Source organism: Zonotrichia albicollis, chromosome 6 (assembly GCF_047830755.1).
Source record: "Zonotrichia albicollis isolate bZonAlb1 chromosome 6, bZonAlb1.hap1, whole genome shotgun sequence".
In the NCBI taxonomy this organism is placed as follows: domain Eukaryota; kingdom Metazoa; phylum Chordata; class Aves; order Passeriformes; family Passerellidae; genus Zonotrichia; species Zonotrichia albicollis.
This window is the reverse complement of record NC_133824.1, coordinates 20,511,582-20,534,625: the sequence shown is the minus strand read 5'-3', so window position 1 is coordinate 20,534,625 and position 23,044 is coordinate 20,511,582. Positions and strand designations below refer to the sequence as shown.

Genomic DNA, 23,044 nt, shown 5'->3' with positions numbered 1-23,044 from the left:
CTCTATCTGAACTGAAAGCATCTTCTCCAGGTGCTTTCATGCCAAACATATGAACATGACAAGTTTGTCTCAAGGCATATTCAGAAGAAACTAAAAGTAGCCCCTCTGCTCTGCAATCTTTAAGCAGCCATTCATTTAGCTTGTCACTAATTGGGGGGCTGATATCCTTGCCTTTTAGTGTTTTTCGGTATGTTTGGGCACTTCTTGTCCTTCAGGCATAACCTCAGAAGTCCTCAAACATCATACAATACAGAGAGAAGTTTACAAAGGAGCAGCTGCTGTTCTGAATAACTTCTGTGCATTTCGTGCTGAAAAATGTGTCAGCATTCCAGACTGTGCCACCACTACAGAAGACTGCCCAAGTTTCTGCTTTCATGTAAGTGCAAGTGTACCTTCATGTTCAAGTATAGTAAATGTTACAAGGAGATTTTTTAAAGAAAAGAATGTGTCACCTCCGCATAAGAAACTATGGTCAAGGAACAAAACAGGATGATCCTTTTGCCCTCAAAAAAAGCCAAGGATGAAAAAAAAAAACCTGACCTAGTATGAACAGAAGCAAAAGTTAACAGTACCATCTCAGTGTACTGTTCTTCAGAGATCAAAAGTGAAAAAGATAACTGAATATTCAGTGATGAAAAGTTTTAGTCTGAGAAGTCTTAAGCAGAGTTTTATTAGGTGGAAGATGTATTAGTCCAAGTCTGAATATAACACAGAGATTCTTATATGTCAAGAAGAGGTGATGATAATGAACATGGTGAAATTCAGATCTCTTTTCAGTCCTATCAACTATTATACAATTTCCAGAAATCAAGGGTAGGAAAGTGAACAGTACGGATACTGTTTTGTAAGTACAGAACAATTAATCTGAAGGAAAAGAGCAGGAAAGTTTTTTAAAAAACACAAAAAAGCTTAAGAAAAACAGTAGAAGTATCTTCATGTCTACATTGATACATACATATATGCACAAGCTGTGAAAACTTTCAAACTGAGAACACATTGTGCTGACCTCACAGAATGAAATGAGATATGCAACACCTCCACTATCATACCCTGCAAAGGCAACAGGCTACATCTGAAAAATAGCCATCCCCTGACTTACCTGCCAAAATTGATCTTAACAAATTTGGGCAAGAAAGAGGCCTTAAATTCAGCATATTACTGAAAAGAGAAGTAGACATCTGCTTTTGTAGACATCAAACCTAACGCTTTATCTATGTATCACGGTAAGTCCTGGATAGGTGTGGTTTGTTTCTCTGCTTCTGGGGTTTTTTAACACAAGAACTCTTCAATAAACAGATTTTGCATTATTTTACAGCTTACATTGTGAAGGAAATTAAAGTTGTGAGGTGGTGGATTTTTGTTTTGGTAGGTATTTTTAAAGATCCTTTTATAAAGAGGTAGTAGTTCCACATAACATGGTGACTACCTGGATGGACCTCTTTTTCGCCAGCAAACAAGATTACTCAATGAAAATGTATGTGCTCACAGAAGATGACCTTAATTAAGATGTTCCACCCAAAAGAAAACATGAGGATACAGACTAGTATCTCTTGATACAGAGAAGTATCAAAATATAGAATCAGATGTACTTCTATTCACTTATTTATGTGTACATGTGGAATGAAAGTTTCCATACCTGAGACCAGGGCTGTCTCTGCCCCATTATGTTACAGTGTAAATACAGATTATGGCAGTTACAGATGCATATCCAAAAAAAGAACCCATCAGAATGTCTGTCTTATTATGCTGTCTTCAAAGTATTGCAAAAGATGACATTTAATGCACATTTGTTTGACATTTATGATGATATATATTACCATGCAGATAAGCTCTGATGGGACTCAAATTCTGATAGAAGTCAAAACAATGAAGGGCAAAGGAAGAGATATGTATTCAGGATGAAGTCCCCAAATGATCAGATATGAGCAGCAGGAATTAAAAAGCCCTTCAACATTATTTTCAATTTCAGAATGTTAAAAAGATGAGGGAAAAAGTCTCAAAATCGTATTTAAATCAATCTGCCCAACCTTGAATGCATACTTTTATTCTGTGTACGGAGTTCTCTCATCCAATTAGCTCAGTGATATAGATGCTAATTTTCAACCAGAAACTATCATGAATATGACAAGCCAAGAATCTCACAAACCACCTTTGAAGACTATATGTGTTCAGGGTTTCCCAAAGGAGAATTCAAACTTAAAATGCTAAACAATGACTTATGTCATTTCTCAGCACTGTCACATAGCTGTCTCTTAAATACTGTCTTCTGTGAACCAAAGATTTCAAAATTCCTTTAGATGAAGAAAATTTTGTTACTTTGCAGCTACTATGGTTCAAAATGTCTAAAATGTAAAGAATTTAGTAAGAAAATGTCAAATAAAAGAAGTTCATTTTGGTATTAAAAATAAATTTCTAATGCTACCATATATTTTATGCAAATTTGATGTCAACTGCTGATTTACATGTTACATGCTGATACAGATTAGCATGCAGATGACTACTGTAGGTTCTCATTAAAGCAAAGACTAAAAATCTTTGCTTTGTCAAAACTTTTATATTTATGTGCGTGTACAAGTCATGCAAAAATGCTGAAAAAACAACTAACATGCACTAAGTGACCAGTAACCATCAGGTGTTACAAAGTAAATTGAAATCTTAATAATTGCAGAAGTTGTCAGTGTTGTATTTTAATTATCAAGTAATTTAGTTAGCGTATACCCATACAATTTTTCAAACTGAGGAAAAATTTTTTTACTAGTTATCTCCAGAAATTGTTAAAAAATAAAAGCAAAGCAACTTCCAAAATAAAAGCACACCAACCATGGGAGCTCCTGTAAAGCGACATGGGATTCCATCCAGAGGGACCTGGACAAGCTCCAGGAGGGGGTCCATGGGAACCTCCTGAGGTTTAACAAGACCAGGTGCTGGTGCTGCTCCTGGGTTGGGGCAAGCCCCAGTCTCAGCACAGGCTGGGCATGAGCAGCCCCAGAGCAGCCCTGCCCAGAGGCACTTGGGGGTGCTGCTGCCTGAGAGGCTGCACATGAGGCACCATGGGCACTGCCAGCCCAGAGAGCCAAACGTGCCCTGGGCTGCATCCAGAGCAGCGTGGGCAGCAGGGCCAGGGAGGGGATTCTGCCCCTCTGCTTTGCTCTGCTGAGAGCCCCTGCAGGGCTGCATCAGCTCTGGGGGCCAGCACAGGAGGGACAGGGAGCTGCTGCAGTGACTCCAGATGTATGGAATGGATTTAAACTAAAAGTGTAGGTTTAGATTGGATATTAGGTAGGAATTCTATACTGTAAGAGTAGGAGTCCAGAGAAGTTATGGGTGCTCCATCCCTGAAGTGTTCAAGGACAGGTTGGATGGGCCTCTGAGCAACCTGGTTTGGTGGTTATCCTCACCCATGGCAGGGGGTTTGGAACTAGATGATCTTTAATATCCTTCCCAAACCAAACCAATCTATGATGACAGATTGAATACCACTTTATGCATTAAGAACTTCATAGTTACAGTTGATAACATAAATTTCCAAAGCATTTTTATCAGAGAGTTCAACCCTGAAGTTTGGTTTAAACTACATAGTTAAAATAGGTCAACTGGTCAGAAAATTGGTCAGAATAGAGACACATCAAATAAGATGTTGGTGAATGCACAGAAAAGTGAAGGGCATTATAAAATAAAGATTATCTCCTAAATAAAGCCACCAAAAAGTTTGTATTTACGTTACAAGCATTTCCTAATTCTCTGTGCCTGGGGCTGTAAAAATAATTACAAGACCATAAATAGCAACTGATTTTAATATGAACTTGATTCAAGTTCATATTAAAAAAAAGGAAAAAAAACCCCACACCACTACCCCAGAGAAAGCCCAACAGTCACCAGTCCCACCACAGTATCACAGTATTATACTTTAAGGAGCAGATGAAGTCAAAAACTTTCAGAAAACTTCTTAGAGTAGCAATGTTCTCAAAATGCAAGCTGTTAATTATTTTTACACTAACATTTCTATGCATTTAGTTTTCTTCACCTCTTTAACCTTGGATTTTTGCCTTTTCAACATTTCTCATTTATGAAATGCCTGTCAAAGGTTTTGATATATTCACATTCAGCAGGTAGAAAGTTAAAGTTGGTTGCCCCCATTACAAAAAATGATGCTTAACAAAAAAAAAAACAAAAACAAAACAACAAACAGAACTCATGAGAAAAAATGTCTTCTATATAAATAGGCAAAAAAGTGTTGCATTACAAGATTCAGAATCTGCACTTACTCTTTACCCCTTTCTTCCCCTTTCGTTCCTTCTTGTACTGTTCCTTCAGTTTACTTATTAGTCCCTGGTCTACATCCCAAACCTCAGCAGTTGGGGACAGGTCATCTTTGTCTACATGCAGCATATTATTAAAAGAAAAAAAATCAGCAATTGGCAATGCAAGCTCTTGGTGATTTACTGTCATAGCTGTATAAGAGCATTAATAAGAGTTATTAATAAATCTTTATTTTAAAGGTGCAGTCTCCGTTTTAAGTTTATAAAAGACCAAGTTTCATTTAATACAGTTTTCCAAGACACTGTATATTATCAGTTACATATTTCAAAATTGTATGTTAATTTGTTACCAAGGAGCAAACAAATTAAACTTCATAAGTAACTGTTTGTGTTAGATACTTCGAAATACACAAAAAAAATCATTGGTATTTAGAAACAATTACTGCATCTTTAGAAAGTGTTAAGAAATTATTCAGCCAGTGTTGAATAAGCAAATAAAAGCATTCATGCTATATCTCTCATGAAAATGCAAGCTGAGTAAGTCAGTGCCAGTTTATTCATGAAGACCACCATGCATCCTTTCGCATTCATTCCACATGCACAAGAAAGAAACCTTGCTCCTACATATAACAAGAGAAACAAGTCTATAAATACAGTTTTTCACACAAAGATGAAGAAGAGTAATTTGTACAGGTGGACATCCCACTGCATTCCAGAAATTAAATCATAATTAGGCGAAATACAACATTCCACAGTAGTTTCAGAAGACATATATTTTTCTTTTTGACAAATATTTCAGAGTTAATTATTCTTTATGAAAAGTCAGTTCTCTACTTTTCTAAATTATCCATCTCAGTAATTTCTGGAAACCTAGAATTACTAAAAAGATAAACCTGTTTCTATGAAAAGGCAAATATAACATTTGCAGAAGCACTTTTGCTAGTAGACAATCAGGCAGCAAACAAACTTGGTTTGTGTGCCAGTTTAACTTTATACTCACAAACTCTTTAGGCATGAAATCACAAGAGTTAGTTCCTCAGTTCCCAACTTCCAATCATATTTACAATATGATTGTACCCATTTTTGAAGTTATAACCATTATAATCATGAAAGTACACAAGAGGAGTCATACACAGCAGAAATGAAGTAACATGCGTTTAAAATTAAAAAACCCAGGAGTTATTCCAAGCACATGTTTCATGACAAAACATGACAATGAATGAGCAGACAGATACCCTAGGATACTGATGCATCTGACATCATTCAATGACAATCTTGATCAAAGGGGTGGAATACAGAGATGGCAAGGGCAGTGAAACATGAAACAGGAGCATAATGGCAGAGTCCCCTGAGCTGCCCTGGCGATGAGAAGGGAACAATGACATCCTACACCAAACTACAGCTACCAAACTGCAAACACAAAGACCTCAGTCTTTCTGATCACTGGGCCTAAGCACTGACAGAGAGGAAGAGTGATTACTCAGGAAACACAAGAAGCACAGAAAGCTAAGTCAGAGAACATGCCCAGTCAAAGAGGAAAAAAACTGAAACCGCTAAAACTCAATTAAAAGAAAATTCCATTAAAATCTAGTTAAAACTAATCAATAAAATTCCAAAGCACCATTAATAAAATGAAAATAATCAGCTAGGTTGCAGCATTGCAGAGAAGGATTAGGGAAATAAAGAGAACCAGAAGATGATCACATCTAACATCAATGTAGTGCTATTCTAAAAAATGCCATTTTGGTACATTTTAAAAGGTGCAGTGCATTAAACTGGGACAGTGCAGGTAATGACAAAATTAAAGTAACATGTTCAGTCTGTGTGCTACACTGGAAGTTTAGAAAATGTCTGTAGAGTGCAAAACAAATAGGGCACTGAATATAAAGACAAAGAATTTGAAGGAACTGGGCTCATTCAATCAACAGAAGAAGCACAAGCCTGCAGACATAAATATTCAAAACCAACACTGTTGGCTGCAAAAATGTAGGCTGCACATAGAAAACTAGATAAAACACAAACTCGGATTAACTGGGTAGGCTGTGAAATGAATTTCAAACAAGGTTTTTAGGAAAACCCAGCAGTGTTTCTCTCCAGCATGCCTTGATATATTAGGCTATTTCAGAACAGAGCCATGTACCTAGAAGACCTCTGCCATTGCCCCCAAGAGTGGCCTTCCTTGCACTAAACCGATACAGGACAGCACAGAGGACCCTGGATGTCCATTGATCTATACAACTGAGTGGAGAAAGGCTGGCTTTAAATTTCTCTATTTTCTAGAAGTTTTTTGAAGATGGCCCAAGAGACTGTGAATTTCAGTCACACACTGCCACCCAGAATTCTGGGCACAGTCATTCTCTGACTTAGGGTACATCTGTAAAGAGAACTTTTGTGTTTCGTGGGGAAGAGAAATCCAGCGATGAACACGTGAAACCTTAAGCAGAATACAGAGACCTCGTAATAAGTGGCATCTGCAATGTGTAGCACAATATATAACAATATATATAAATTGCTGTTTGCTTAAGCAAACTGCAGTTATAAATGCTTTTTTTTCTTCATACTAAAATCACAAGGATTTTTTTTGCATTTAAAACTGTACATATTTTTTTAAGTTTGTCACATCACTTTGACTCTTCATTTAACACTGCTTGAACTTCCTCATCTTTCACTATTTTGAAGAAAAGCTGTTCCTAAGTAAAATATGCTCCATGACAGAACACTTTAAATCACAATGTTTGGAATTAATTTAACACTCAAAGTATGTTAAGGCACTTACATAAAATATAATGTGTTCATAAAAAGCTGTAATACAGCAGAAAATAAAAGCAATCCAGACTTCCAAACACTCAGTGACAGGTTTGAAGAAGTCATCAACAGCAAAAATGTAACTATCAAATTTGGTGCTGAAATATTTTAGGATATTGAAAGTTGGACCTTCAGATAATACTCTCCAATTACGTACTGTAAATATTACTAAAGCAAAACTAGGCAATATATTTAGAGCCTAAACATCAGATGCTTTCCAGATACGAAACAAAAGCATTATTACTAATTAGAGAAGTAAATATTAACTTTTTTTTTCAGAATGCTTAAATGTTTGCAAAGGTAAGAAGAGAAAGACGGAGGCTAATGACGGGAAAACAAAAACAGGAAGAAAGAAAAAACTATGAAAACAGAACAGAGCAACTCCTACATTATGAAGAAAAATATGGATTTAAACTGAAATATTTAAGTTCATGACTGATGCAATTGTTTAGGAAGTAATAGTACATATTCATTTAAATTAAGTTTCCCCTCAACATAAATAACTAACTGGATGGACCTGATACTTGAAGTAACAAGTTTCATAGAGTTTAAAATAACTAAAATAGATTGGTTTAGGCACTGTATTATTTCATTTTAGAAAGCATTTAAGTGGGACAGTATTTAAAATGTTATTTGTGATAGTTAACAGAGAAGTCTTGTCATATTTACAGTGATCTTTAAAAAGTAACACAATCCCAAGATCTGATGGACTGTATCTTAAAATGCCCATTTAAGGAAAGAACATCTGTACTAAAATCAGTGACATACTGTGAAATAAATATTACTATTAAATTTGTAGGCATGTCTTTGACTGATTTAAATATTAAGTTACAAAATATGGAAAAAACTTAGAAAATGTCTTCATACAACAAAACTGAGAACGCACTTTGAAAGATGAAACTAAGTTTATGTTTTATTTCCTCCTTCCCCCTTTCTTGTCTCAGATATAAGTTTTTAGGTAGCAATGGGATTGTTGCAGTTAAATCAGCTGTCACAAGTGTGTACAAACTCCTAAACTGCTCTGCCTTACTGTGCTATGGGTTCATTGAAAATGTAATAAACATTCAAACAGCTGTAAGAAAAGGATGGTGGTCAATTTTAAAACAGACTTTAAAACTGGGTAACTACTTGAGAAAATGCCAGACATAGAACACACTGGAAAGTAATCCTTGGAAACAGCGACTTGGAATTGCAATGGACAAGCCAGTTCAAACAGTAGGTTTCAGCAGTCTGGATAAATCTTTGACTGCATGAATTACAATATCAAACTATCTTGCCTTTTATATACAATAGTAAGACTGATACTAGAACCTCAACTTTCTACATCACTATATATCTGAGGGGATGTTGCAAGCAAAGTCAAAAACTCTTGCTTCAGGTGCTATGAGACATCTTTTACCAAGATATCTGCCTGTGTGCCTAAATGAAAAGATCATGAAGAAACTGTTTAAATAACATCAACTTCAAAAGGGAACAACAGCAAGCAACTAAGATGATACTAAAAATAGACAGTTATTACCAAAACCAAAGGTAACAGCTTGCTCAGCTTCATCTTCCAACTAGAAATAAAACTGACTTTTAAAAATACAGGTGACTAATCCTTTGATACTAGTTTTTAGGAAAGAATTCTTTCAAATCCTTGTTACCTTCAAAATCAAGACTGTATTATTTTCCTGGAAGATGGGCCATTACTTAATTTTTGTAAATCTTTATATTTTCTTTGCTCATTGGGATGTTTATTGAAGTATGAGTTCATTGTCACATAAAATGCTCAAACAACACAATCTAATGGCAGTTTGGGGCTTTCTTCATTCATAGTTGATTTCTCATTTAAAGGCAGATATCTATTACTTGGATCACTATTCTTTTTCCTATACAAATTTTCTCCTTTCAATCTCCTCTTTTGCAACATGCAGGCTGCAGAAATTATTGACTTAACATATTTTGTTTCCCATCAAGTTACTAATAAAAAGTTGGGCTATTAGAAAAGGTTTTGGGGTTTTTTTTAATTTTACTATACAAGCCATATTAGCAACAACATCTGAAAATCTCAGTCAGAAAAATAAAAGAATGGTCCATTTTTTAAGTACACCAAAGAAATTAATTTAACTTAGGTACAAAAGTTTGAAGGTCCTGATAAGAAACAAATACAAAAAAAAAAGAAAACCGTATTTGAAAGCAAATATAATCCAGGTATAAAAACATTCAGAATCCTAGCCTTTCTTACCTAACAAAGAAAATATTCTCCTCTTACTTTTGAAATCAGAAACAAAATCAGAAAGAAATGTGACTACAATTGTACTTGTACCTACAACAACATATATATGAAAGTTTCACCTACAATATATAATTTTCCAATCATCAATGTTTTATCATCACATTCATCCACACATCCACACCATTTTAGTAAGTATTACAAAACTCTTAAGAAGTATCATGAACAAGTTTTTCCTTTATATTTAAATGCTTTTATTAGTGTCTTACCCCACTCTGTTCCATCTCCTGAACTTCGAGCTTCTCCAGCTCCCTCACCATCTTCAGCTGTCACTAGAAAGTCAAATTCTTTCAAAGCTTCTTCAGTATCAGGGTCATCTGTAAGGTCAGCAGCTAAACCTTCATTACCAATCTGCAAGAAGATAAATATTTTCCTGCATTTGAATCATAAACAGATTTTCTAGTCATTTAGGCTAGAAGATATATAGGCTATTCTCACTGAGTAATTTGTTGCAGGTGAAAACATTTTCCAATTTAAAATGCAGAAGAAGAAACTGTGACCTCAGTTGGCCTATCAGAACAAAAAAGAGAACAGTGCAGTCTGCTGAATGTTAGCAAATAAAAAGAACACTGACACTAGCTTTAGCAACAAAAATCCCATACATCCCAGTCTTCACTTTTTTTATTTAACACAAGAATTAGAAAACTTTGTTGATTTTCTTGCCCTATCAATAGCTCTGCAGAGAGAGCTTACAAACTATGCTTTCTACTAGTCCAAAAGCCTTTCCTTCTTTTTGCTTTCCAGTTCTATTTCGGTGTTAAGCATAAGTTTGGAATATATTTTAAGAAAACTGTCTTTTTACTATTTCTTTCTATGAACCATATCTTCACCCTAAACAAAACAAACAAATTCTCTGCTGAAGCTAAGGCATCAGTGAAAAGTTTTATTTTATTATTCAGTTCAAGAAATTTTCAACATGAGATTATTTGCAAAACGTTCTTACTTTTGCAGAAAGAGACCATTTTTATCAAGATAACTATAAATTATTCTTTTGTTTTCTATTAAAAAAGCTTTGTCAAAAGTCAAAAAGTGAGTGTAAGATCTTAATATATGCTTAGAGATTTACTTGATAATCTTATTACCAGACTTTAAATAGAAAAAAGGGATTCAACTTAATGCTTGAATAATCTCTTTACCAGAAGTCCAAGGTATGGTGAAAACCCCTTCCTGACAAATCAGTTTGGGAGATTTAAGGCTTGCATCAGGCCAAGCTCACACTGCCAACTATTCAGGAAAATCCAACGCAGCATTCATATTTGCAAACAGTCTGCTTAGTTACTTTGAAGTTTGCAATGTAATATATTAAGTAAACCACCACATCTATTAGTAAAGCATCTGCATATAATCCACTTTGATAACAATAGTGCAACAAATACTTTGACATTACATATTTCTGTCATCTCTAGAGAAAAAATTCCTTTTGAAAGGGAATTTCAGATCTATTATAAAAAGAAAAAAAAATTTACTTTGTGTTTCTTATTTATCCGATGCTTTTCTTTTCCTTCTGCAATATCTTCTATCATGTCATTCTCCTCTTCTTCATCACTATCATCTGCATTTTCTAAGAAATTGAATGTTTCAAGAACATCACCAGAATTCCTATAAAAATAAGAACATTAAGAGAGAATCCATTTTACTTGCTGAAGAGATTTAGAAGCTTAACCAGATTAAAAAAAATTGCTACCTGACAGCTTAATAACTTAAAAACCAGCAAAACAAGAAATCGCTGAATGAAGAAGTTGCTACATCTGCTTAAGCCCTTATTACAAAAGCACCATTCAACAGACTCCTTCCTTAAAATAATGACTCCAAAGTGATTACATTACATAATTTAACATCAACACACAATTTTCCTGTATATCATGTTAGTATAACATTCATGTATGTATGTAATAACCATATATGTTCTTACATACAATCAATTTCAGTTTAAGTTCATAACTGTTAGTGGTCAGCTACACTCACAGGTGCTCACAGGCTCCCTAGCCAAAAGTTCAATGTGAACTGACCAGCACATATCAATGACTAACCAAATCAGGCTTTATGCATTTCTTATCCCTTCACTTACCTTTTGATTTCCTGTCCCTTTTGTTTTGACGAAGGAGATTCACCACCATTCAGGATCTGTTCTAAGTTCTTTGTCTCTACTGAACCATTTGGTTCTGAATTGGAGAGCCCAAGCAAAGACCTTACCCGCTGGGAGCGTACATCCAATATTGTATCTGTATAACCTACTTCCTGAAGATACCTAGTTATGTTAAGAGAAGAAAGAAAGAGGAAAGTAGATTTGATGAAAAAGGAAACTCCGTATTCTCTGCTAAAAATGAATGTCACTGTTGTATCATTTAAGGAAAAATAAGCTTTGTAATCTCTCTCACATGGAAAACATTATTCTGTACTGCTTAAAGTTCAGGACTGAGGTCCTGAAGAACAAACCACTATTTGCCCACCTCAGTTATGCTTCACAGAGCTCCTCAAACTGCAAGAAAAAGTATGAATACACCAATATCCAACAACGCTACTTACTGTCGCAGTAACTGTCTGCCTTGCTTCCAGGTCAATTGGCTATTCTGAGGTACTGCAGGAACCTCTGTATCTTTGGTATCTTCTGAAAAACACAGCATCATAGTTAACATCTAATTTATACTGCTCTTAGACACAAACAGAAATTCCCATCAAGTCAGAAATATGCATCATGATCTCTAGTTTCAACTGGGTATAAACGTACCCAAAATGTGGTACTTGGAAAACAGAATGGGGAGGGAAAAAGGGAGCGGGTGGCATATAAATCTGTAGACCACAATTTTAAGGCACATTATACAAATACAGGCCCAAAGACCAACATTTCAAAAGAAGTTAAACACAATTCAACTTATTAAAGAGCCCAGCATTATTAGGAGAAATGCTTTCTTCCATCTGCAATACTCTGAAGAGCAAAACTGGTATTATCAACTTGATATTTACAACTGCAAAATCAGATGCACTCCAGAAAAGCAGTTAGGATAGCCTATTTTTTTCTTCTTTGGAGTCTTTTCCTTGATTTAAGATAAAAAAATTCACAGCTTCTACAAATAAAAAAGGTCAATTAATTTTGATTTTTCAGGTTAAAAAAATATTTATGCCATTTACTCCATAACTTCCCTAGACATATTCCCTATAACAGACCTATGAGAGGGGTGCAGAGAAGAAAGTTGCAATAAATTAAACAGACAAAACTTTATTGTAAAAAAGTTACCTGATTCAAAAGTTGGCATTTTCAAGTCACCTTGGTTCAATTCTGTGCCATATTTTAATTTATGATATTTTGCCCTGAAAAAGTATGCAGATGTTTATCAAATTAGTCGACAAGACTTTGAACAACTCAAAACATTCTACCGTTCCCATTTAAAGCAACCATACCAACACAGTACAATAAATCCAGCTAGAACTGTTGTGATAATTCTTGCATCAAGCAATTATTTCTAGTCTTTTAAGAACACAGTTTTGAGACAGTATTTTGGCAATTACTCACAATTATCAAGTAACTTACAGACAAGAGTTTAGTGTGTTCTCCAAGAATGTGGGGTTTTTCCTGTGTATCATCTAATAAAAGAACCTTTCCTGTGTATTTTTAATAAGAGAACCAGCAGGTTCAAGAACTTAGAAGAAATAATTTTTCCAGTTGTACCACTGTCATAGGCAGCCAATCACACTACAATGAATGAACTGATTTGGGGTTCCTGCCTATCTGCTCCTTTTGATTTCCGCTTCAATTTGTCTCCTGCTGAGTCTTTGCTTATGATACCTATCCCTCAGAAGAGCCATGTTACACTGATTGTTTCTCTCACCACCTGTATTCTCTTCTGGATTTTCTCCTCCTCATTGACAGGAGGCTTAGCTTCTGATTTCTTCTTAGTCCTCCTATGCAAAAGCACCTCAGTCCTTCCCATCTTCTGATCTCTGATAAACTAACCCTAATCTCTCCTTCTCCATCTGATATGCCAAGGCCTGAACAGCAGGCCTAGGCCTGAGCTGACTTATAAGATGAATCCTGAACATGATGCAATTAATACCATCAAGATTCTTTAGTTAAAAATAGATTATCAAAATATTTATATTAGTTGTTCTTAATGCCAAACTGGCTGCTGCAGAGACATCTGTATAACCTTGTGTAAGATATATTAAGAGATTCTCCTAACTAATGTCCCTAAGAGCTTGTTAGCAGAAGAAATCCTCTCAGACTATCCCTAGAGACTTGTTAGTGGAATATTTTAGGCAAAAACTCTCCCAGCCATGGCCTGGGCTCTGACCCTGGCAAGTCAGGAAGCATGCCATCAGAACTAGATTATTTCTGCAAAAAAAGTCTAACAAGTCACTTGGACTTGTTGATTTGGGCCTATAAAAGCTGGACCTGTTTTTGGGCAAACCTGAGACCTCACCTATAAGCAGACACATAGCACATAGGATCTTCCCAGGTGCTGGGAAGGCTTCTCCAGGTCCTCACTGCACAAGGACTGTGACTCTGGATAACAGTGAAGTGTTTAGGCAATTGGTGATGTATCCTCCTCAATCACTAGTCTCTCTCTTATATAGTAATGATTAGATGCATTACCTTGCTTATTTTTGCTTGTCGCTAAAGCCAAATGAGTAATATGCTTATTGTTTTATCAAATGTATCCCCTTACACCTGCCTCAACTTTAATTAAGACCATTCTTTCCACGGGGGTCTGTGTCCATCCCACCACCCCCATCAATTGGCCAAACACCATCACTTTGTAAAATACTGGTCTTGGTGATACTATTTCCATGCAAGTATACATAACCCTTCAAAATCTTATCCTCTACCCAAGTTGCCTATCAAAATGTCTTCAGCTCCCTTTACAACCACGAATCTCATCCAAACTACCTATGCCTATATACTGGAATTCTCAAACTTCATCACTGATCTTTGACAGTTTGACTTTTACCTCCCAGATCCTTTGCAAAAATACTCAAAATCTCATGGTACAGAGCTCTAGGTGTTCTGCACTAGAGTCAAAGTGAAAAATATCCATAAAAACATTAGCAGCCATATTTTGATTAAGCCCTCTAAGCAATATAGTTGTTATCACTCCAAAGGAAACATATGACCAAAGATTTAAGAATAACTGAACAACACTTAGCTTCCATCACTCATAAAAACTATTCTTGAATATGAAACTTCTCAATCAAAGACACATAATGGAACACGTGCTGGACAAAATCAAGGATTTCCAAACACCCTTCTGCAATCCCTGAGCCACTACTGCAAGTGTTTTCAAATTGAAAGTAGAAGCTGGTACTCAAATGGTGCCTTATTTATTTGATGGCAAGGATTTTCTTAAAGATTACACAAATTTCTGCTCAAGTTGCAATTAGGCAGTCTCATTAACAAACTGTCAGTAGATGGCACTATTGACCCTTTTCAGTAAGATAAAATCCCTCATTTCATGGCAATCATACTGTAACTGAAAAATTGTAAAGCTCCTGAAGACTTTTTGTGACCTGAATCCAACTGCCAACTAAACAGAATAATATTTTTCAACTATTTATGAGTATGTTCATAGCTCATCCCTGCACTAGTTAGACTGTGTACCGCAGGTGCTCTCTTTAAACTGAGAGACAAAACTTGGTGTCCCATTGTAACAGGGCAACGTTCCACCAAGCTTCCCAAATATGAGACGTACAGTGAGAGACTGGAGAAAATGATTATTGGCTCAAGGCAACTGAAGCGTGTCTGGTTAACTTGAAGTTGGACGGGCTACAGTTTGCTAAGTCAATCCCTTGTGAAATGTTTTTTCTTGAGCGAATGTTTGGTTTAAAATTTGCCCTTATTTTCTAAACCTTGCTGTTTAATCTCCTGACAACGTTGTCACATTTCATCATGCACCTGCCTCGGGATATTTAAAAAACCTAAACCCCTTTAAGAAACTTTTCAAGCTAGTCTGGGGCTTTACAAGTACATACTACAATTTATACGCCCTATAAAGTACTGTCCATTTGGGGGGTAAAAAATCCCAGCAACCCTAAATAACTAAAATTAAAATAATTCAAGTCAAATAAAGTTGACAAAATAATTTTAATTCAATTCATAAGTGAAGCCAATAAAGCATGATAATTGAAAATCCAACCTAAATTTCTTCAATTTAGAGCTGTGACATACTATTTAGGAGCAGTTGTTCCATTTTGGAGTTACAATTTCAAAACATTAATTAAAATTCTACTTTAACTGTTCATTAGCACAGATAACAATGTATCTGATCTAGAATTATACCAATGACTAGCCACTATAAATAAGAGAAAATATTGCTGCATGCAATGAGACCAGTTGTCTTTCAAATTACAACTTCAATTTCACAGCAAAAATTTAACCTTATTAAATTCCAATCAACTATGTATTTGCATATCTATTCCTTTCCCTGATGGGGGCATTACTAAATATCTTAAAAACCACTAACAAGCTACAATGTCATTGTGAAGTCACTGACAATACTCCTCCACACCACAGAGTAACTGAATTCTACAAGGGGCAATGTTTCAATCTTTGGAGTACTGACTTATCTAAGGCTAGGTTTCCATGAGTAAAAAAGAGCAGAAGAAACAACATCTAACTTGATTTAACTGCTTCTTGCTATTTAACTGTTGAATCACACCACTCAGTTGGAAGGGTGTAAGTTAGCTCCAGTCCAAAGCCACAAAGCCAAAATAGAGCCATAGCTTTATGATTTCAGCAAGTCTCATTAATTTAAGCACAACACTATGCTAACGAAGCTCAGAGTGGCTCAGAGCACACAGCCAATGACATCTGCCTGGGTCTGCAAAGCACCATAAAAGAATACACACTAGATACAAACCAAGAAACCCCATGCATGTAACTACATAGGACCTGATTTTATTACTAAAAAATTATAAACTATCAAAGCATTTAAGGACACTAAAATAATAACATTTTACTTGTCTAAAACAGTAGTACACATACTTAGAGATAAAGACTAGAAATATCAAACTACTTTGTAACAACTACTGCATTTTACTTAATCTTACACACTGATGTTTTGCCTCATAAGCTTTTCTGAGAAATCACAACAGTTGTCTGAATGAATTTGTTCCTGACTCATAACTGCATGAAACTTTTTGATGGCATCAGGGAATGAGCAACAAGAAAAGAAGAAAAAGGGTCAGGGGAATCAGGTGCAGCACTGAGATTTGCTGTCAACAATCTTCAGGTCTGAAATTCTCAGAATTCATTTTGCTTCGGAGCTGGAGTATTTTCTTTAGTTGTGATTCTTCAGGGGAACAATGACAAAAAAGATAACTTCCATTATCCTGAATACTGAGTGCAACAAGCCAGAAACCAACATAACATAATTCTTGGATGATGTACTGGCAAGTCAGTACCTGCTTGCTTTCAATTACTCAATCCATCATACTTTCATAGTTAGATCCCTTCAAACTACTGAGCATTTGTAGCTTCCTCGTTGCCTCCCACACATTCACTAGTCAACTCAAGTTTCAATTCCCACTTCTAGCAATCTTCATGAGAATTATGGCTGAAACTCATGCCAGGATCTTCCTCTTGAAACCTGCTACAGTGGAGGATTGCACCCAATAGCCACAAGAACTAAAGCAAATAGTACGTTCCTGCTCGTATTCTTCTGTTTCTTAGCCATCAGATGAATTTCAGAATTTTGTGGGAAGACTAGAAGGGCAGCTTCATTTCAAGGAAAGGAATGAGGTTTCACCAATGCCATTCAACTTGAAATTGTGCATCCTGTTACAGGATGCCTTCACACTGCAGGTGATATTAATTGCCTCCGAGTTATCTCAATAAGTGGGCAATTCTCACTGCTTTATGGTGTACATTTGCAGAAAGTCCCTACAGAGCACACAGTTCATTCCTGCCAAAATAAGCAAATCTTTTTCCTTCAACTTCAGAAAGTTACTTACGTGCAAGACACCTGCATCTGCCATAATAGCATATTGTTTCTTTGATATGGGGTGTTAGTTACACCCCAAGACCCTGCATACCTTTCATCTGCCTTGAACCCAGAGTGACTTGTACGCTACCTGAAGGTATTGATGTGACAATGCAACTTTTAACCATACGCTGGCTGGAAACCCTGAGTTACTCTTCATTGAAAGGACAGGGTTGAATGAAGTAATAGATGCTTTATGCCTATTACTTCACCAGAAAATATATGATGTGCTGATGTGGCTTTCTGTACGAATATACAATGTTTTCTGAAGCGCCTCTATACTGGACAGTTCATACAGAAGAACAAAGCTATCTTGCCAAAACACTAGGTTTTAATAGGAAAACAACTGAAACTTATTTCTGTACTAGTCCCTTACTGATAACATTGATCCATAATGTAAAATATATTTACACATACTTATGCTTGGACAACTAACTTAAAAATATCCAGGTGAAATCTCATCACATTCTGCTACAAAATTTTAAGTTTACTCTGACAGGAATGTTCCCCCAAAACCAAAGTACACAAATAAAGACTACATATTTTGTTGCCTGATTGTCAAGATGTTTCACCATTGGACTCAGCTACTTTTTAGAACCAAGTTAAAATTAAAAATAAGAACTGAGTCCTCTAGTGAAAGTATAGGCACTTGACAAGATTATTTCCCAAGTTATTTCACAAAATTAACGACCAGTTTTGGTTAAATGAAATAACGAGGCAACAAAAGAAGGTAGGTTTGAAGGACATTATCCTGTACAGACTAAATGGAATTTTAATTTTTTTAAGCAGGAAATTAGTGCTACAGAAAACACACCTGGTGAGGCTAAATATGCAAGCATCGACCACATAAAAAAAAAAAACCCTACAAAATGAAAAATCGATTTTTAAAGGATTTTGGTCCTTCACAAAATAGTTTTCATTATGCAACACATACAACATAGCTGAAAAGGAAACAGAGAGCAGTATTTTTCATCCTTTCCAATTTAATACAACTGAAGCACAGATGAAGGTATAGTAATAAGGTATGAACCCTTTGGGTATGTTCACTCTTACTCAGTATACCATAACTTGAACCCAGAGAAGAGAAACTGTCCCATTTGTCTATTTAAGACAGAAGTCCAAACATTTTGCAAATTATTCTTTATGTCTTTTTATTTTAAAAGACACTAAGTTGTTAGAAAACACAAGGTGAAGACAATCAACTTAAAGATAAGTTTACATAAAGTAAATCACAATAATCTTTTAAGGCATTTCACTTAATGGAAGGGAATTCATCTTAGTCTACTGAGTTTTTCAGGTCAGAGAAAAACTAAACCGTTTGTATACCTACCTTTCTTGTTTTAATGCATACTCCAACATTTTTATTCTTCTCACTAAATCTTTCTTCAAATTTTCTTGGCCCTTTCTTTCCCCTTGTAAAAACGCTATCCGAGCCTGAAAACACACAAAAAAAGCAAAAACATATTTTATTCCCTTTGGTACCCAAAATAAAGCAACAAAGCCTGTCACACAAGGAAGAATATAAGATGGAAGAAAGAAAAAGAAAAAAATGTATTTTATTAATTATTTCAGCAAGTCAATAACAACAGAAGTATTTCTACCCTAGACTGAGAATTATTTTCTTTTCAAGATGAACTGGTATTAAAGCCTGTGTAGTAACTCTACAAGAAGGCACAAATGAACCATATGAACCATATGAAACATTTTGATATATACACACATTTGTGTCCTTAGAGCATTTTCAGCATAAGTTCTATTATACATTTTCTTCCAAACCAAAAGCGATATTAAATTAGGCACACTGCAATTAGCAACTCACCTTTTAAAGCCACCATACTGAACAGATTAAAAAATTATTACCTAAATTCAAATACAGAATTTATAAATCCATTATACAGGAAACATCTATTTTATGGATTCACATTTATTTAATACTGAAAATAGCTGAATTTCAGACTATCAAGGGACAATTGGGTTTAGTGTGCTGCTCTATATGAAGAAAAAAAAAGATTTCTTTTTTTCAAAACATCAGTCAGACTACCCACCTAACATAAAAAGAAGCAAGGAAAACCCCTACTTGCCTGCTAACCTAGTAGAAGATAATAAATTCAGCAGAACACCTAAGCCATCTCAACTAGCGCAAAAAATTATAGTTGAAATTATAGTAAGTTTGCCGAGGAAAAAAGTAGTCTCTTTACCACAAAGTAAAAGGACTTGTGTTTTGATTTTTGCAATCCAAAATCCTAGGGAAGACAAGTGAATTAGCAGATGGGAATACAAGATTTAAACAGTTAATGACATTAGTGGATTTGCCATCATCACAGAAACATCATTACAAACTCATTTGTCCTCTCTATGACTTTAAATTGACTGAAGTCATTGAATAGCTAATTGAGTACTGATCCAACATAAAATTTCCTGGAAAAGGGATTTAGACTAAGGAGTAGAGACCACACTGCTCTACTGAGCTCCAGAACACCACCATTTCATTACCACAGGAGGCATGGGGAGGAGGGAGAAGTGCTAGGATTGGCACCCAATCTATCGGAGAAGATTTTTGTAAAGGGCGTGGTTGCACATTTTCATTTCTCAGTGGTTACAGCCCGAAACAGGCTAACCAGGGTGATAGCACTGACGCATTCTGCACGGCTCCTTTTCTGAGCCCAAGTGATATCGCTGTGTAAGACTTCACAGATCAGCCCTGATTTTCGCCACTCTGGCCTTGTGCTCAATGGTGAGCCAAATTCAAACACGTTTCTTTACTTCGCATAAGTTAACTCCTGATTTAATCATTTAAAATCCTAGTGAGAACAAGGCAGTTAAGAGTATTGCAATTAAAAGTCTGCCATGAAAGCACTCAACTAACCACTGGCATTTGGTGAGAAAAAGTAAGGAACCAAAGTGTATTGCAAGAGAGGAGGGACTGGGGAGGAAACAACACCAACTCAACACCAAAAAACCACAAATATACCCAAACAGACTGTACTGTTTGCACAGATATGTAAAAATAAAAGAGAACAAGATCCAGAATCAGCAAACCAAACAAACCCAACTATACTCAACTGCAACTACGCTAGATTCCAAAACACATTCCAAAAATTATTCTAATCAAAAGAAAGTTAACAGCCTTCTGCAGAAAACTACAATTACCCATAATTTCCACTCCTCTAGTACCTAGGGCAGCAACTGACCAATTTCACAAACCTAACATACTATCCCAATTTTCACTAGTCAATGCACAGTTGTTCCACAGCACACAAAGAGTTACAAATGTGGTTTTTTTTAAAAAAAATGTTACCTGCACATTTGCACAACAGCATACTACAAACACTTGGGAGTTACTGACTGCCCACAGACTCCATCTACAACAATAAACTCAGAACTACTCTGGTAGTTCTCTAACGAGGGTTATGAAAGCTCCTATGCCTTTGACTTGAATGCAGTTCTCAACTCTTTCCAAAATTAAGGTCTTCTGTAAGTGATGGGCTTCTCCTCTTTACTTATCTTCCATTGGCCAGCACCCTTTTGTAACTGTTTGACAAAGCTGCAATTGTTGACCCTTACTGCAACCTCAGAGAGGAAAATAACGTAATTGTAACCTACACAGAGGGAGGCATCTGCTTCTTAAATGCTCACACCCAACTCTTTCCTTATGGAAACGCTTCTGGAGTACCCGGCCACACAGAATCAAGTCTCCATACTTGACAGTATTGCCCAGATCTCATACTTTACAACCAGACAACTTAATGAGCTATATGATCTTGAGAATTAATCTAGTACAGAATCATGATATAAAAATAAAACTTTAAAATAGATAATAAACCCCCAAAGATTTGCTTTACAAAAAGAGCCCCAAAACCACTTTTCTATACAACTGTTTATAACAATCTTTACAGAGTCCAACAGGTTGAACAGAAAGGTTACCACACAAGAACATACTTTGCAGTTAAGGCTCTGACATTTTTGTCAATATTATTGGACTTCTTTTATCAGAACTGCTTTCTGTAATTGTTTGTATACATGTTTGACTGATTTTGGGATTTATTATTCTTTCTCACTGTAACCATCACATGGCTAAAACATAGCAGAAGTTAGCTATGCAGAAGTTAAGAGCTCACTCTTTAGAAACACAGAAAATCCATTTAGACTTGAGGTATACTTAGTCATCAAGACCTTCAATACAAAACCAAGAATCAGGTCATCAAAACTCTGCTCTAGAAATTAATCAACTTGCTTCCTTCAGTCTTGAACTGAGAAAGGACAAGTGTCAAACCTGGCACACGCCATGATCATGAGCCTTATGAATTAAAACACCTCCTTTTTTGAAAAGCAGTAAATCTCAGGGTCGATAAAAGCACAAAGTAAACAAATTGCCCTCGGGGGCGATGAACTTAGGTTCCACACACAAGACAAATGCTCAAAAAATTGTATCTACATAACACAACTTTCACAATCCTCACATACTCATTTCCTTTGAAACAGTTCTCAGGAGAGACAGATTTGATACCATTTGTAAATATACTGATGACTTAAGACTGAAGCACAAAAACTGGGAAACGAAATGGCACACAACAAATTCTTATTCACCTTTCCACCCCACACTCCACCCTCCCCAGTTACAACAGAATTCCTTCCACTGCCTTCAACTGATCTGCAAGTCCTCAGGCTGACACCAAGAGGACCAATCCTCCTCCACCTCCTATTTCTGTTCCTTCCACTGTGCTGACTTAGCTGCTTGTGTTGACACACATCAAGTCTACTGAGAAAATCATTCTGCTTATTTTTTACTTGGTTCTGACTTACATGAGTTTCCTGATCCTACTCTGTCTGTAAAGCCACAGGAGTAACTCAGCCTGGCACAAGGCATGCAAATGGAATACTGAAGTAACAACTCCTTTCAGTGGCAACATTGTCCTCGGTCAGCCTAAACTCACCATGATATCATAACCTGCATTCTAGGGTTTAAAAAAATGAGCAGAGAGACTATGAAAGTCAAATACGAGTCTTAACTCTTCTGAATTGAAAATTTAATTAAAATGCATTTTTAAAAATGTATTAGCAAGAACATTTCTTAAGGGGAAGAAAACCACATTCTTTCATAAAGCATGTAATAGTTCTGTAAGTAAATATATGGCCACTCATGGCTTACAAAAATCCAGCTGGATTTAGCTGTGCAGCTGAGATTCTGTTAGAACAGTTTTCAATCCGGGTAAGGACTGTATTTTCAATTCTTCAAAGCTTAACCAAGGCTTTAATTTTCAGGGGAGGTTCCTTCTCTTCTACTACCCTGTAAATTTTTGAATTTTCAGTATTTTCACAAAGGCCTGGGATCTACTATGTTTCTACAAAACTGACATTTAAACAACTCTGGGCTCCCTCTACACCTTGGCCCTCAGCTCCAAGTAAGAGTACCACCACACCAACTTGCTCAGCTTTATTATGAAAGAGAATTCAGGGAGCTTTGAGAAGTAGTTAGAGTGACACACACTTTGTATTTGTGCAAGGATGCATTAAATAATGCCTGAAACTAGGCAAGATAGAATTCAAGGACAAAAAGAATTACTGAATAGCTGCTTGAACAGTATGGATCCCAGGACAAAGAATTATCTGGGGTTCAAAAACTACAAAATGCACATAAAGAAAGGAACAAATAAAAATTCTAACATGTAATATTGTACACTTTGCAAAATTAGTATTGTTTTAACAGCATGCTGCATTTAAGAGATCCATGT

At 35.9% G+C, this 23,044-nt stretch overlaps 1 protein-coding gene across 5 annotated transcripts in view; it reads right to left on the bottom strand.

Annotated features, from left to right (window-relative positions):
* The window catches only part of STRN3 (striatin 3), a 58,650-nt gene that overhangs the window by 20,321 nt on the left and 15,285 nt on the right, over positions 1–23,044 (bottom strand). For 2 of the 5 annotated variants that reach the window (XM_074542736.1, XM_074542739.1), the window contains exons 2-8: positions 18,643–18,746; positions 12,575–12,648; positions 11,866–11,947; positions 11,408–11,587; positions 10,806–10,938; positions 9,549–9,690; positions 4,266–4,376 (exon numbers count right to left, since the gene is read on the bottom strand). In XM_074542736.1, the coding sequence (XP_074398837.1) occupies positions 4,266–4,376; positions 9,549–9,690; positions 10,806–10,938; positions 11,408–11,587; positions 11,866–11,947; positions 12,575–12,648; positions 18,643–18,746 (826 nt within the window). The remainder of the gene's footprint in view (positions 1–4,265; positions 4,377–9,548; positions 9,691–10,805; positions 10,939–11,407; positions 11,588–11,865; positions 11,948–12,574; positions 12,649–18,642; positions 18,747–23,044) is intronic. The other 3 variants (XM_074542738.1, XM_074542740.1, XM_074542737.1) reach the window with 2 other exon arrangements.